Source organism: Oryza sativa, chromosome 6, assembly GCF_034140825.1.
Source record: "Oryza sativa Japonica Group chromosome 6, ASM3414082v1".
Taxonomy (NCBI): Eukaryota; Viridiplantae; Streptophyta; class Magnoliopsida; order Poales; family Poaceae; genus Oryza; species Oryza sativa.
In genome coordinates, this window is record NC_089040.1 from 30,670,234 (window position 1) to 30,683,086 (window position 12,853).

A 12,853-nucleotide genomic window follows, 5' to 3' on the forward strand; every position below is an offset into this window, starting at 1 on the left:
CCATCCAACGCCAGTGCTCACTTCATCCACTGGCCTGCACTCCGCGGTTTTAGACTTAGTGCTTGTGCTCAAAACAGTAGTCAGCCTCCACCACCATATGCAGCAAAATAGTCTCCTGCAATGATCAGGGAGACAGCTGAATCAATACCAACGGAAATCTGATAAAAGCCTGTTTGGATTGTATTAATAAGCATAGAAAATAATTTCAGACCTGTCAGAACAGTCAGAGGTTCACTTGGCAGATGTGCTCATAACGTGCAATGGCAGTTACACGATTTAACCATTGATTCCAGGCCCAACCAAATAGAAAAGGCACCTTGCCACGAACATCTTTTACCACAAAAACAGAGTAACAAGCGATGCAATGTGGTGTGAGGATCTGATCCTCGCTGCCTTTTTTGGATGGCAAGAGAACCTTCTTATGCGGTGCAAATGTTTATCTCAAACTAGTAGATAATCCATGGTGCCGATATGGTTTTAATTCCAAGTGCTAAGCTCGGTGACTGACCTCAATTAAGCTGTGACCGCTCTTCTTCACTTCCTTCACATTTGTCATCTCTTTAATCCTTAAAGCAGTTTCTCTGTCCCCAATATCATTGAAAAAATTTGATACCTGCAAAGTGGTGGCTGGATCTTTTCTCCCTACATCTATCAGCATGTTGGCAGCTCTCTTTCCCAGCACATTTTCACCATGTGCTTTGCAGCTCTGAAGAAGTGAGCTCCATGCCTTGGTGTAGTGTCTCAATGGGGACTGTTCCATCATTTCCATTGCTTCCTTCACAAAACCATCTCGACTGAGAAGGTTGACCATACAAGCAAAATGTCTTTCATCAGGATCCAGCTCACGGCTAGCTCTCATGAGTTCAATCACCAGCCGTCCTTCTTCAAACATTCCTGCCTGATCACATCCTGCAATTGCACACAGAAAGGTAACATTGTCAGGCTTCAGGCCACTAGAAACCATCTGATCGAATAGCTCCATTGCTCGTGCTCCATCTCCATATCGAGCACAGGCAGATATTATAGCAGTGAAGCATATCACATTTGGATCCAACAATCCTTCAAATATCAAGTGTGAACTGCTCAGTTGACCAGCGCAGGCATAAGCAGTGATCAAGGAGGAGCACACAGCCATGTCCATTTCAAATCCCAATTTAACAAGACAAGAATGTAGCATTTGACAACTGGTTAAACTTGGTGAAGCTGACAAAGATATGGCTTTCATAGTTGCAGAGAAAGTCACATCATCAGGTGTCACTCCCTCTACAATCATACAATGCAATATCTCTAAAGCAGCATCAAACATGTTGCAGCCAAGCGATGATGTGATCAGCGAATTGCAGCACTCCAGTGCAATACTTGGAATTTCATTGAATATTGCTAATGAATGATCAAAACAGCAACACTTCCCATACATATCAATGAGCGTAGTCTGAACATGCACACTACTACAACTGAATCCAAGCTTATGAACAATGCCATGTATCTGAACTCCGAGTTGCCAGTCCCCCGTTTTGCCAGACAAAGCAAGGAGCGAAACAAATGAGCGAACTGAAGGCATCTTGCCATGCCAAAGCATCTGTTTCAAGTAATAAACTGCTTCCTTCATATGTCCTCTGTCAGCGTACATTGATAAAATGGAGTTCCATGAGATGACATCCTCAGACAGGATATCATTCAGTGCCTTCACTGTGTCCACTGAATCTCCAATTGCAGAGTAAAGATCTACAAGAGAATTTGACAGGAAAATGTTGGATGGAATCCACCCAGCCTTGAGAACAACTCCATGGAGTTGCCTGCCTTGTTCTAGCCATTCACCATTTTGATAGCACCCTTTCATGGCATAACAATAGGATAAGCCATTCAGCTCCAAATACTGCCGTCTCATATCAAGAAAGCAGCAGATAAGTTCTTCAGTCAGCTTCAGGTTGCCCAAGCCACGCAGTACCACATTGCACATGGCTGTGTTCTGCAGCGGCAGTTCCCGGAACAATGAGAGGGCAGCATGTGGTGATTCGACATGCATATAGTGATTAACAAGCGCAGATCCAACAAATGGATTGCAACACAAGCCTAGGGCCAGCACCCGGCCATGGAGTTGCAGTGCCTCGTAAGTGCTGCACACTCCCAGGATTGTAGAGAAGGTATGAGGGGTCTCCCTGATGCCTGAAGCGACCATCCACCTGTAGACAGCACGGGCCCGATCAGCAAGGCCGTCCCTGATGAAGCCTGTGATCATACGGTTCAAGGACGCGACGTCTCGGACAGCCATGGTCACAGACGATCTTTCCACAGACTATGATGGGTCAAACAAAGAGGAATGCGAAGGGGAGAAGGCCAGTTCAGAAGAATTTCCGGAGCAGGTGACACTGTTCCATACTTCCAGTTTCCATCAGCTAACAGCGAGTTCCCCCAGTGAAGAGAAACAGCAGTAGTATTCCTTACGAAGAACCGCATCATTTATCAACTCGGTGGCTTCATCACTGCCGCCGCCATCACCAACCGTCGTCGGAACGGATCTCTTTCGTTTGGCATCTCTGCATCATCCTGAGTATCCCACATACAGAAGACATCAGGGGAAAAAATAAAACAAAAGAAAAGCGCAATCCAACTTGGGAAACAGAAGAACGAACTGCTCCTCCTTTTAGGCGGAGGGGGGTGAGCCGGCAAGATTGGATTTTTACCTCAGTGAGAAGGGAGCCGGGGACGACGGGATTGGGCGTACGAGCACAGGAGCATCACGGCGGCTGGGCGGCAGGAGGAAGACGACCCTTCTGTCTGGCTGCTTTTGCTTTCCGTCGTCTGCCCCTAAAGGCCTGAAGATAGTTGGCTGGCCCATCCAAAAAGCCCACAAAGCCCATCAACTACCAACCCTGGGGATTGAACTGAGAGCAGCACTGCTGTGATGCTTTCAGTGACACAGGCACACAGCTGACCTCTTTTTCCTGAAAACGCATATTACTGGTAACAGAGTATCAACATGACAACCAGAGTGTAATTAAGGAGAAGAAAGAGTACCTTTGTTGATCAGAAATTCAAGTGCAATTCCAAACTAATGCGAACAACTCCAGTTTACAATGTTCCTAAACCTCAGCTTTTTCACCAAAAACATGGAGTACTATAAAATGGTATTTACCAAAAATCGTTGCAAGAACATGCCCCCTCTCTGAAGTGGTGGAACCTACTCCGGTCTCTGACTATGATTTCCCGGTTCCAAAGCCTGGAGATCAACTTGATTGCAGAGTGGCAGTCCTCACATACCCTGAGATTCTTTATGATATGAACCGGCAAGTTTGGTGCTAGACTAACGAGGCCAAAAGCAATGGCTAGCTTCTCACTGTGTGCTAGCAGTGTCTGTTCTTTCTCTTCCTCATCGACATCCACTGTTACCTGTGATGTAATCGGCGAATAGCCTGCTGACTTTAACCTGTGTGAGATCTCCTCTAGCATTGCGATGATCTCCAATATCCGTGGATGTGATTTGTCACTAACTACAAACTTGTGCACCTGCCCAGCCACAGTAACAGAACTATAACCTGCAGTTTTCTTAACTTGCCTTTCTTCCATCAACATCCTTATCTTTGACGCATCTTCCCATTTTCTAGAGTCTATGCATATGTTATATAACTGGACATAGACAGCATCCTCGTCAGGTTCTATCTTCAGAAGATGCTCAGCGGCACATTGAGCTAAGTCTATGCGTTTATGGACTCTGCAAGCACTCAAGATGGATGCCCATATGACAGAATTCGGTTGCATGGGCATGGTCTTAACAAGATCCATTGCTTCATCCAAAAGCCCACTGCGTCCCAGCAAATCAATCATGCAGCCATAGTGCTCAATCTGAGGATGTATGTTGTACAAGATTCTCATCTCATCAAAGTACAGGCGGCCTTCGTTCAATAGACATGAGTGGCTGCATGCAGTCAAAACAGCAATGTAGCTAACTGGATTAGGCTGGAAGCCGTCACACCTCATCTGGTAGAAATATTCCAGACCAGCCTTACCCATCCCATTGAATGCGAGACCTGCGATCATAGCAGTCCAAGCGTGAACATCTCTCTTGCCCATACGTTGGAAAACAATGGTTGCCTCATTGACCCTCCCACATTTCATGTACATGTCCAGCAGTGCAGTACCAATGTATATGTCTGTTTCCACCAGCCTCAGCTCAATGCAAGCATGTAATGCCCTGCCCTGTGGTAATGCACCTAAGCTTGCACAAGCAGATAGAAGGCTCACCACCGTAAAGTTGTCAACACGCAGATCATGTCTCCTCATATTCATGAACAATAGCAACGCCTCTCTAAGCTGGCCGCTGTGGATGTACCCAGTGATCATTGAGTTGAATGTGATGATATCACGGACCTCCATTTGATCAAACAGAGACCGTGCAACATCAACATGGCCATGCTTGCAGTATCCATCAATTATAGCATTCCATGACTGAGGTCTTCGGCCTCTACCCACAGCATCAAAAACCTCTCGTGCATGACCAAAGTCACCACACTTCGCATACATGTCAATGAGCGCAACGACAAGATTTTCACTCATCGACATCCCCTTCTCCTTAACAAGCAAGTGCAGTGAACAGCCCAGCTCCAAATCCTTGAGCTGTGAGCATGCTGAGAGCACGCCAATAACAGTAACATCATCCGGTGCAATGCCTTCAGAAAGCATGTTCTTGAAGCAATCAACAGCCTCTTTGGCCCGATCAGCACGAGAATAGGCAGCAATCAAACTTGTCCACGAGATCACATCCCTCACTGGAGCCTGAGCCAGAAGGAGCCGCGCATCAGAAAGCATGCCCATTTTGGCCAGCCCACTGATCACCATTGTCCAGGAAACCGCGTCCTTCACAGGGATCTCGTCAAAAGCCCGTCGAACATCGCCAGCAAGCCCAAGCTCAGTGTACATATGGATGAGAGAATTCGCGACGAACGGCGCGGCAGACGGTAGCATGGTCCGCAGGCAGGCGGCGTGCAGCATCGTGCACAGGAGGGCGCGGGGGCGGGAGGAGGAGGAGCACTTGAAAAGGAAGTGGAACGTGAACCCGTCTGGTCGGACGGCCGCGCGGCGCATCCGGCGGAAGAGGACGAAGGGGATGTCCGGGTCTCCGGACGAGGTCCCGGCACGGAAGCAGGCGCGGAGGGCGGTGTCGAAGAGGAAGGTGGAGGCGGGCATTCGGTCGAACAGGTGGAGGGCGTAGCGGAGGTGGAGGGGATCGGATGGGGGCAGGCAGTTGACGAGGGAGTTGAGGAGGTGGTGGGCGGATGGCGGGTGGAGGAGGCGGCCGGAGGTGGTGAGGTGGGCGTGGAGCTCGGCGGCTTGCCGGACGGTGCGCGGCGTCGGCCATGGCGCCGGCGGCATGTCGCGGCCACTCCGCGGGCTCTGCGTGCGCTCGCGCTTGTGACGCTCTGTTACGCCGCTTGGACGGCCCATATAGGATTCAATCCACGTTGGTTTTATGGGCCGTCTCACCGTGACAGGCCGATTTTGGTAGGAAGCATTGCAGGTGAAGGTACATACGGCCTAATAATCCTACAGTAGTATAGTGTAAGTGTAACAGTGCAGCTTTAGGGCCATTTGAATCTGATTAAGATACAGTTTTTACTTCGATTTCTGTTATCACATTTTTTAAAAATTGTTAAATAGTACATTTTGTGAAAAAAATTATATATAAGTTTTTTAAAAATATTAAATATTTTTTTAAATTTAAAATAATTAAAACTCAATTAATAATTTGTTAATAGTTTTCTCATTTGCGTGCTCGTACTTAATCTTCATCTTCGGGCCTATGTGTAAACAACAAAATAAAACTAAGCCGAGCCACCAGACGTATGGCCTTGCTTGGCATAGCTCCGGATCTAAGATTTCTTAGAATTGAGTATTCCTAATTCCACAAATCTATGGATCTAGATCTATAATTACATTGATAATATTTGGATAAATCATTTTGTTTCGAGATAAAATTTAAAACTTTAAACCACTATAATTTAACATACAAACTTCAAAATTTATCGTGAATCTGGGATCAGAGTTGTGTCAAACAAGACATACACATACTTATTGTGTTTTGTCACGTCAAACATTTCACTAAGACGACGCCTGCCGACCACCGCGCATGCGTCCCTGCCGTCCTGGTATACGGTGCATGCACGTACCCGGCATGGCCATGCCACGGCGCCAATCGCCGCCCATGATTCGCCCATCCACTGCACGCTACAAATACCCGCGCGCCGCGCGAAGCAGCCGATCCCATCACACGCACACTGACACACAGTCACACACCATCCCGCTCTCTCCATCGATCTCCATCACAAGCTAGCAAAACCAAGAGCCAAGTCGAGCAACACATCATACAATGGCGGGCATCAACCGCAAGGGCGGCGCGGCGGCGGCGTACGCGGTGGCGCTGTTGCTTGCGGCGGGCGCGGCGGATGCGGCGGGGTGCAACCCGTCGGCGCTGTCGCCGTGCATGAGCGCGATCATGCTGGGCGCGGCGCCGTCGCCCGGCTGCTGCGTGCAGCTGCGGGCGCAGCAGCCGTGCCTGTGCCAGTACGCGCGCGACCCATCCTACCGCAGCTACGTCACGAGCCCCAGCGCGCAGCGCGCCGTCAAGGCGTGCAACGTCAAGGCCAACTGCTAAATTAAACTGCTGCTACTACTCTACTAGTACTAATGCTTGTGCAGTTTTGCTACTGCTACTGCTAGTAAATAAACGTGGTTGCCGCTAGCTAGGCAGCCATGATCATTGTGTGCATGTTTCAGTTCACTGTCACGTATGTATGGGGCTATATGAATGAAGTTCTGCTATGCTTGCTATCTCTTCAATGGGAATCTTGTTGTTATGTTGCTTTGTGTTACACATAAAAGAAAAGAGTTCAGCAAATTCAACAATCTATCGCATGGCTGGCTGCTAACATTCATACTAGAAATGTAATTAACAAGTGTGACTGCTAATTCTGTGGTAAATTTGACAACCATAGGTAGCACTCGCAGGGGGTACACGAGAGCTGCCGCTGCTGCACAATCCACTGGGTTCAGAGTACATAATAGTGACTGACGAATACATCAAAAGACCTATACAACTCTCGGTAACAACTAACAAGCAAACTGAAACTGCGATGCACACTTTCAAAAGCTCAAACCCAGAAAACCAAGTAGTCCTTCAAACATGGATTAAGAAGACAATCATTGTTTGCAGTTTTGCACTGTCTGCACTTTGCACTACTTTCAGTCAGGCACCCAAACTAGCAGTAAAAGAATACAGAATCTACAGCAGGATGCATTGCAGATTAATTTGTGGTAGAAGCAATTGCTGGCTTATCGTCTTTCTGTACACCCTGCAGTAAATAAGCCAATCAGGGAAAGTTTGTAAGCAAGAATTCCAGGCTTTTATGAGGTTAATTGCATTGCAGATATTGCTTTTTTATGTTGTCATACCCAAAAAAAAAATCACAAATACAGATTTTTTTTGTATACCAGTTTATCATGAAGAGAAATGTTATCTGGAATCATTGCCGAGGCAGATTTCGCACCAGAAGTCGTCAGTGACATACCCTTCTGAAGAGATTGATCAAGACTGCTGTTGCTTTCAGACAAATCACCATCAGGTAGGCCCTGCAGTGATAAACCGAAATATAAGAGAAGTTGTAATCAATGCTGCCCAATTACTTTGTTCAGAGGGCACAAACAGTGTAAGCTTTGCCTTCACCCTTTTTTTTAGAGAAGTTGCCTTCACCCTTGTGAAGCACGGCATATGTATGAACTATTGTAACGGGAAAGAAAATAGCAAGCAGTTGTATTGTACAGATTGTGAAAGGAAAAAGGATAAAGAAAAAAAAAAGAAGAAGAGAAATATGCATACTAGGTTGCCGTGAAATTTCTTCACATCTGGGAATGTTGGGAAGCCCATTATGGCATCACCATGAAGCATATTTTGTGAATTCAGCTCATGAAGCATATCAACCGTGAGACATATGTCAAATTCATTTGCCTGGAGTAACTCATCAATGAATTCCTCAGAGATATTCGGGAACATTAAAAGGACAGATTTGGTCAAAGCAAGTGGATCCATATCATTTTCCTCGCACATGGAAGGACGGCAAGCTCTAGCAGAAGGATCGTTCATCGAGGATGACTCTGCATAAATGTTTAGTCCAATTCAGTTCATGCAAAAATCCCGGAGATTTGTAATTTATTTCAGTTTCAGTTTCACCTGCTTGTCTCTTAGAATCATTGTATGTGAAAAGACTTAGTGAGGAAGGTATGAAAGGACTGGCATCTGGATTCAACTGGGACCGGCCTTCCATTGTTCTTTGTTGAACAAAAACTCGTGAAGTTCAAGAGAGGAGTTCAGTTAAAATCTGTGTGATCATGAGAGCCAAAGTATCATTGACATAAGAGATCATTTACTCAAAACAAGGCAGATAAACAAGGTGAAATAAATACTTGCCATTAGGAGTACTATTTAGTGTGCAGAACTGCAGATACTAACTTATAAAACTAAGAAGAGTAAGTAACTTTTGTTTTTTTCCTCTCCAATATACTGGAGGGTTGCATATCATTTCATTAATGAAAAAGAAAATTAAAAGCAGTACAAACACAAACCCCAAAAGGGTAGAAACAAACAAGCTAAAGGGAACAAACAAACCAGCCTTTTGTTTTCTACTTGTCAGCTTCAACATATAGGCAGGGCCACAGGTAAAAAAAAAGACGGAATAATGAATAACTAAGATATCATGTTTGGTACAAATTGTGAGCACAAAATATATCTCCTTGACTTACAAGGTAGAGTCATTAAACTAAGAGTCGCTTGAACTTATGATCATCACAGAAAGTAACTTGCAAACTAAGACCAACTACAATTATAACTCAACTGCAATATAAAAGTGGTTCAGCTAGGTTAGTGAAGGTTCAAGTCTTTTGCAGCAACTGTCAATCTTAGTTCACATACCAGCCTAGAATTCATAAATCATAACAAGGTTTATTTCTGGAAGGATATATTTCTCAATTCATAATATTTTTAGACACAATAGGTCAATAATGATTGCAAAATTGAAATTACAATCCGTATAGTTATGAGCTACGACATGGTGAATAGATGCAAGTAGTTTTGTCAATCAGAATGGTATGAAATAAAATGCCAATATGACTAAAGAATCATATATTCGTACCTAAAACAACCTATATTATGATAGTAAATCACTACGAGATAGCCCAATATGGTCCCATGTGAGATGTGGCTGGCATACACCTGGTGGTCATATGGATCCACACAAAACAACAAACACGCACATGTTTTTTTAGAAGACAAGCAACAACATCATTGTTTTTGTCCTTTTGTTTTATTTTATAATCAGAGACATCGATGTGCAAAGAATTAGGGTGTGTTTAGTTGGGGAAAAGGAAATTTTTGGGTGTCACATCGGACGTTTGACCGGAGGTCGGAAGGGGTTTTCGGACACGAATGAAAAAACTAATTTCAGAACTTGCCTGGAAACCGCGAGACGAATATTTCGAGACTAATTAAGCCGTCATTAGCACATGTGGGTTACTGTAGCACTTATAGCTAATCACGGACTAATTAGGCTTAAAAGATTCGTCTCGCGATTTCCCCCATAACTGTGTAATTAGTTTTTCTTTTTATCTATATTTAATGCTTCATGCATATGTCCAAAGAATCGATGTGATGTTTTTGGGAAAAAATTTTGGTGAACTAAACGGGCCCTTAGTATAACTCTTATCTGTACGAGCTCTTATCTGTAACTTATTGAAGGACTACTGTTATTCACCTCTCCCAAGTCCCAACTCCCAAGTACTAGTATACCATAACCTGTCCTCAACTCCTCATCCAATATTCAGGCAAACAACTACACTAAGTACTGTACTTGGCAGCACCAAAGCATATGAAATGAACTAAAATCTGTGCCGAAAACACCATTCGGACAACAGGATCCACACGGCGAACCAAAACACATCAGGAAATCAACGAAGCACGTTCTCAATTCTACGCACCGACGAACGGATCCACCACGACACACCGGATCAGATCAACCGTGATTTGAGATTCGGAAGAGCCGATCCCAACTGGAGCGGAAATGGGCATCAGATAACAGAGAGAGACAGGTCGGGGGATTCAGTTACCTCGAGATGATTGGGAGGCGGCGAGGAGGAAGTTGGTCAGCCGCCGGCGGCGGCGGGGTGGGTGCTCGCGTCGCGCGCCGTGGCCGCGGTGGTGCTCCGGCGAAGTGGGAACGGGGAAGAGATGGGATAGAGTGAGGAGGGAGACAATGGGGAGGGAGGTGACAACGAAAGGGGAGCATCCGACGGTTGGAGACCGTTGTAGTGTACAGATGGACGGTCGAGATGAGGCACGGTGTAGTGGTCGGCGTCACTGCAGCTTTCTTTCCTTTGCTTTTTCTTTTTTCTCTTTTCTTTTATGTTTTACGAAAAGAAGAAGCTGCAGTTTCTTTTCTTTTCTTTTTCAGAGCAGAGTTGTTGTCGTCCTCCACCACCCTCGTACTCCTGTGTTTTGACATAAAAATTAACCGAAAAACCTGATAGAAAAAAAATTACCCACAGAATTTTAGTTTTGTTGTAACGCGTAGGCATGGCACTAGTTTAAAAAATAAAGCCACAGTTTGTTGAGACATGCCTTATTAGATTCTAAGGGATGTTTTAGGTGCTGATTAGTCAAAGAGTATTGTATCATTCCGGTACTTATGTAGTCCAAGAAAAAGAAGCGTGTAAGTCATTACTGAAAGCACATTTATTTCGATAGTTTCTTATTGGAGTTGAAAAGCTTATATATTTGTACATGACCCTTAATCTTAAATAAATTTGGTCGGCCTATCTTGGGCTGGTCTAGAAAGATAATTTCTCTATGTGTAGTAGCTTAAATGGAAAAAAAAAACAAGAGTGACTTACATGTTGGGCTAGGTTTTCTTGCCTAAGTTTCACAATGAACCAAGTATTAGTACATATTTTCACTTAAGACCAAGTATTATTACCAAAAATTTTAATTTGGACTAGAGGGGCACATGCCATTGTCTCAATCTCCTCTCTCCTCCTCCAGACTCCCCGTCCCTGGTGGCCAAGTCAAGCTTAAATCAGTTTGATGTATATGCTGGAGGACAGGTGAAAGTGGAGGTAAAGCCGTAAAGCTTGTGCAGCAAGCTTGATTTATGCCCTTGCAGCCGTGATGTGCTCAAGCTCATCAATGAATCACAGGGTGGGAATTTGCGGAGAGAACTCGAAATGGACATGGTAAATAAATCAAGTAAGAAAATAATTGAAAGCAACGAAAGAGGAATTTTACTGACACCTTGATTTACAGTGCCTTCATCGCCGTTTACCACCAAGAGTCAAGAGCCTTTTACCTTGCCTTGCTTCCTCTACTCAAGCACTGAGCAGACAAAGGGGTAGCTAGCTTGCCAAGCCCTGCTGCTACTATGCTCCATGAGCAAACCGAAGCTTGGACGACCCCATACATATGCACTGTAATTGATAGACCGGAGTTTGAAGACACGGTGAAAGAGATGGAGAAGGTGGTGTAAAATGCAACAATAGGAAATACTCCAGCTAGCCCAAAGTGAAAACATAGGATAAGGGGCGGTCTAAAGTGAAAGTTTGGTAAGAAATGATGACCCAATATGCAATTCACTAAAAAAGAAAGTACTAAAGATGTGTTCGTCTCCCTCAGCTGGGAACTAATGCCCTACGCACGAAAAACGGAGCAGTACATTAACGCGTGATTAATTAAGTATTAGTTTTTTTTCTAAAAATGGATCAATATGATTTTTTTTAAGTAACTTTTGTATATAATTTTTTATAAAAAGCACACCGTTTAGCAGTTTGAAAAACGTGCGTGTGAAAAACGAGAGATATGGATTGGGAACCTGACTAACCAACGCAGAGTAGCTCGCACGATGGCTGTTAGTTCCTGTCTTTTGATAAGACAAAGGTCGCAGCTGAGATGGCAACTCGGTTTCAACGTGAAGCACATGAGGACATTCAATGCCATCGCATTATAGAGTCATAACAACAAATAAATCCGAAAAAAAGAACTTGCATATGGAATTGTGAAAAACATAATTTCCTAACAGCATCTTTGGAGTACAAACACATCTATTGTCTCGTAAGTCATATCTATGGCACATTCGCGCAATCTCAATTCTTAAAACCAAGAGTTCAAAAAAATTCAGAAAACAAGGAAAAGCAAACCAAATGACGCATCAAAGTCATGGTCATGACTCATGACTCATGTGGTCATCCAAAAGAGACCAGCAAAAAAAAATAGAAATACCAAAGCGATCGAGGCGATACTAATATCAATATATTACGTTACGCCGATCATCAAGGGAAGAAGCCCAGGACAAAAATATCCGCACGTCGCATCCAAGAGTAAAAGAAAATAATTATTTTGTGATTATCCATAAAATACTTATAGATACTAAAGTTTTATATTGAAAAATAAGTTCATAGCTCAGTTCCTCCACTAGCGGTGTGGATTTTGAAGAAATCAAAAGGGTCAACGGCCTCCGTCCTAAAATATAAACATATTTAGTACACAGTCATAAGTCAAACATTTTCAACTTTGACTATTAATAGTAAAAAAAGATTAATCATATAAAATTGATATTACTATATTTATTATTAAACAAACTATCGTAATATATTGTTGATCAAAATAGCATATCGGATATTATGTCAGAGTAAAAAATACTTATATTTTAGGACTTAACTAGTTAAGGTAGTAAAAGAAACAGTACATGAACAATTAATTATCTTGTTGATTTTCGCCTCGTAGAGAAATAGGCGGTACAAACAAACCACCCAAATGGCGAAG

The 12,853-nt window shown here is 43.9% G+C and overlaps 4 protein-coding genes across 5 annotated transcripts; 1 reads left to right on the forward strand and 3 right to left on the reverse strand.

The window, feature by feature from the left end:
- Positions 1-356: 356 nt before the first annotated feature.
- Positions 357-2,824, reverse strand: LOC4342002 (pentatricopeptide repeat-containing protein At3g03580). The gene is made up of 2 exons (XM_066311268.1): positions 2,685-2,824; positions 357-2,547 (listed from the first exon to the last, which is right to left on the reverse strand). Exon 2 carries the CDS (start codon positions 2,270-2,272, stop codon positions 491-493), a length of 1,782 nt encoding a protein of 593 aa, XP_066167365.1. The 5' UTR covers positions 2,273-2,547; positions 2,685-2,824; the 3' UTR covers positions 357-490.
- Positions 2,813-5,414, reverse strand: LOC136351039 (pentatricopeptide repeat-containing protein At4g21065-like). The gene is made up of 2 exons (XM_066311267.1): positions 3,019-5,414; positions 2,813-2,945 (listed from the first exon to the last, which is right to left on the reverse strand). Exon 1 carries the CDS (start codon positions 5,368-5,370, stop codon positions 3,133-3,135), a length of 2,238 nt encoding a protein of 745 aa, XP_066167364.1. The 5' UTR covers positions 5,371-5,414; the 3' UTR covers positions 2,813-2,945; positions 3,019-3,132.
- Positions 5,415-6,254: 840 nt separating this feature from the next.
- On the forward strand, positions 6,255-6,834 carry LOC4342003 (non-specific lipid-transfer protein 2P). The gene has a single exon (XM_015785961.3). It carries the CDS (start codon positions 6,365-6,367, stop codon positions 6,647-6,649), a length of 285 nt encoding a protein of 94 aa, XP_015641447.1. The 5' UTR covers positions 6,255-6,364; the 3' UTR covers positions 6,650-6,834.
- Positions 6,835-6,940: 106 nt separating this feature from the next.
- Positions 6,941-10,282, reverse strand: LOC4342004 (uncharacterized). 2 transcript variants are annotated; one of them, XM_015785959.3, is made up of 5 exons: positions 10,150-10,282; positions 8,222-8,369; positions 7,871-8,145; positions 7,563-7,623; positions 6,941-7,346 (listed from the first exon to the last, which is right to left on the reverse strand). In XM_015785959.3, the coding sequence occupies exons 2-5, from the start codon at positions 8,313-8,315 to the stop codon at positions 7,327-7,329; spliced, it is 450 nt and encodes a 149-aa protein (XP_015641445.1). In that variant the 5' UTR covers positions 8,316-8,369; positions 10,150-10,282; the 3' UTR covers positions 6,941-7,326. The 2 variants fall into 2 exon arrangements, with proteins under 2 accessions (XP_015641445.1, XP_015641444.1); XM_015785958.3 differs by having other exon boundaries at positions 7,486-7,623.
- Between the last annotated feature and the right edge of the window lie 2,571 nt (positions 10,283-12,853).

Excerpts from the sequence above, each read along its gene's own strand:
- LOC4342002 (XM_066311268.1), bottom strand. The coding sequence starts at position 2,272 with ATGGCTGTCCGAGACGTCGCGTCCTTGAACCGTATGATCACAGGCTTC.
- LOC4342003 (XM_015785961.3), top strand. The coding sequence starts at position 6,365 with ATGGCGGGCATCAACCGCAAGGGCGGCGCGGCGGCGGCGTACGCGGTG.
- LOC4342004 (XM_015785958.3), bottom strand. The coding sequence starts at position 8,315 with ATGGAAGGCCGGTCCCAGTTGAATCCAGATGCCAGTCCTTTCATACCT. Across the intron at positions 7,624-7,870 it reads AGAAATTTCACGGCAACCTA|GGCCTACCTGATGGTGATTT; the intron begins GTATGCATATTT and ends TTATCACTGCAG. Across the intron at positions 7,347-7,485 it reads TTTCTCTTCATGATAAACTG|GGTGTACAGAAAGACGATAA; the intron begins GTATACAAAAAA and ends TATTTACTGCAG.
- LOC136351039 (XM_066311267.1), bottom strand. The coding sequence starts at position 5,370 with ATGCCGCCGGCGCCATGGCCGACGCCGCGCACCGTCCGGCAAGCCGCC.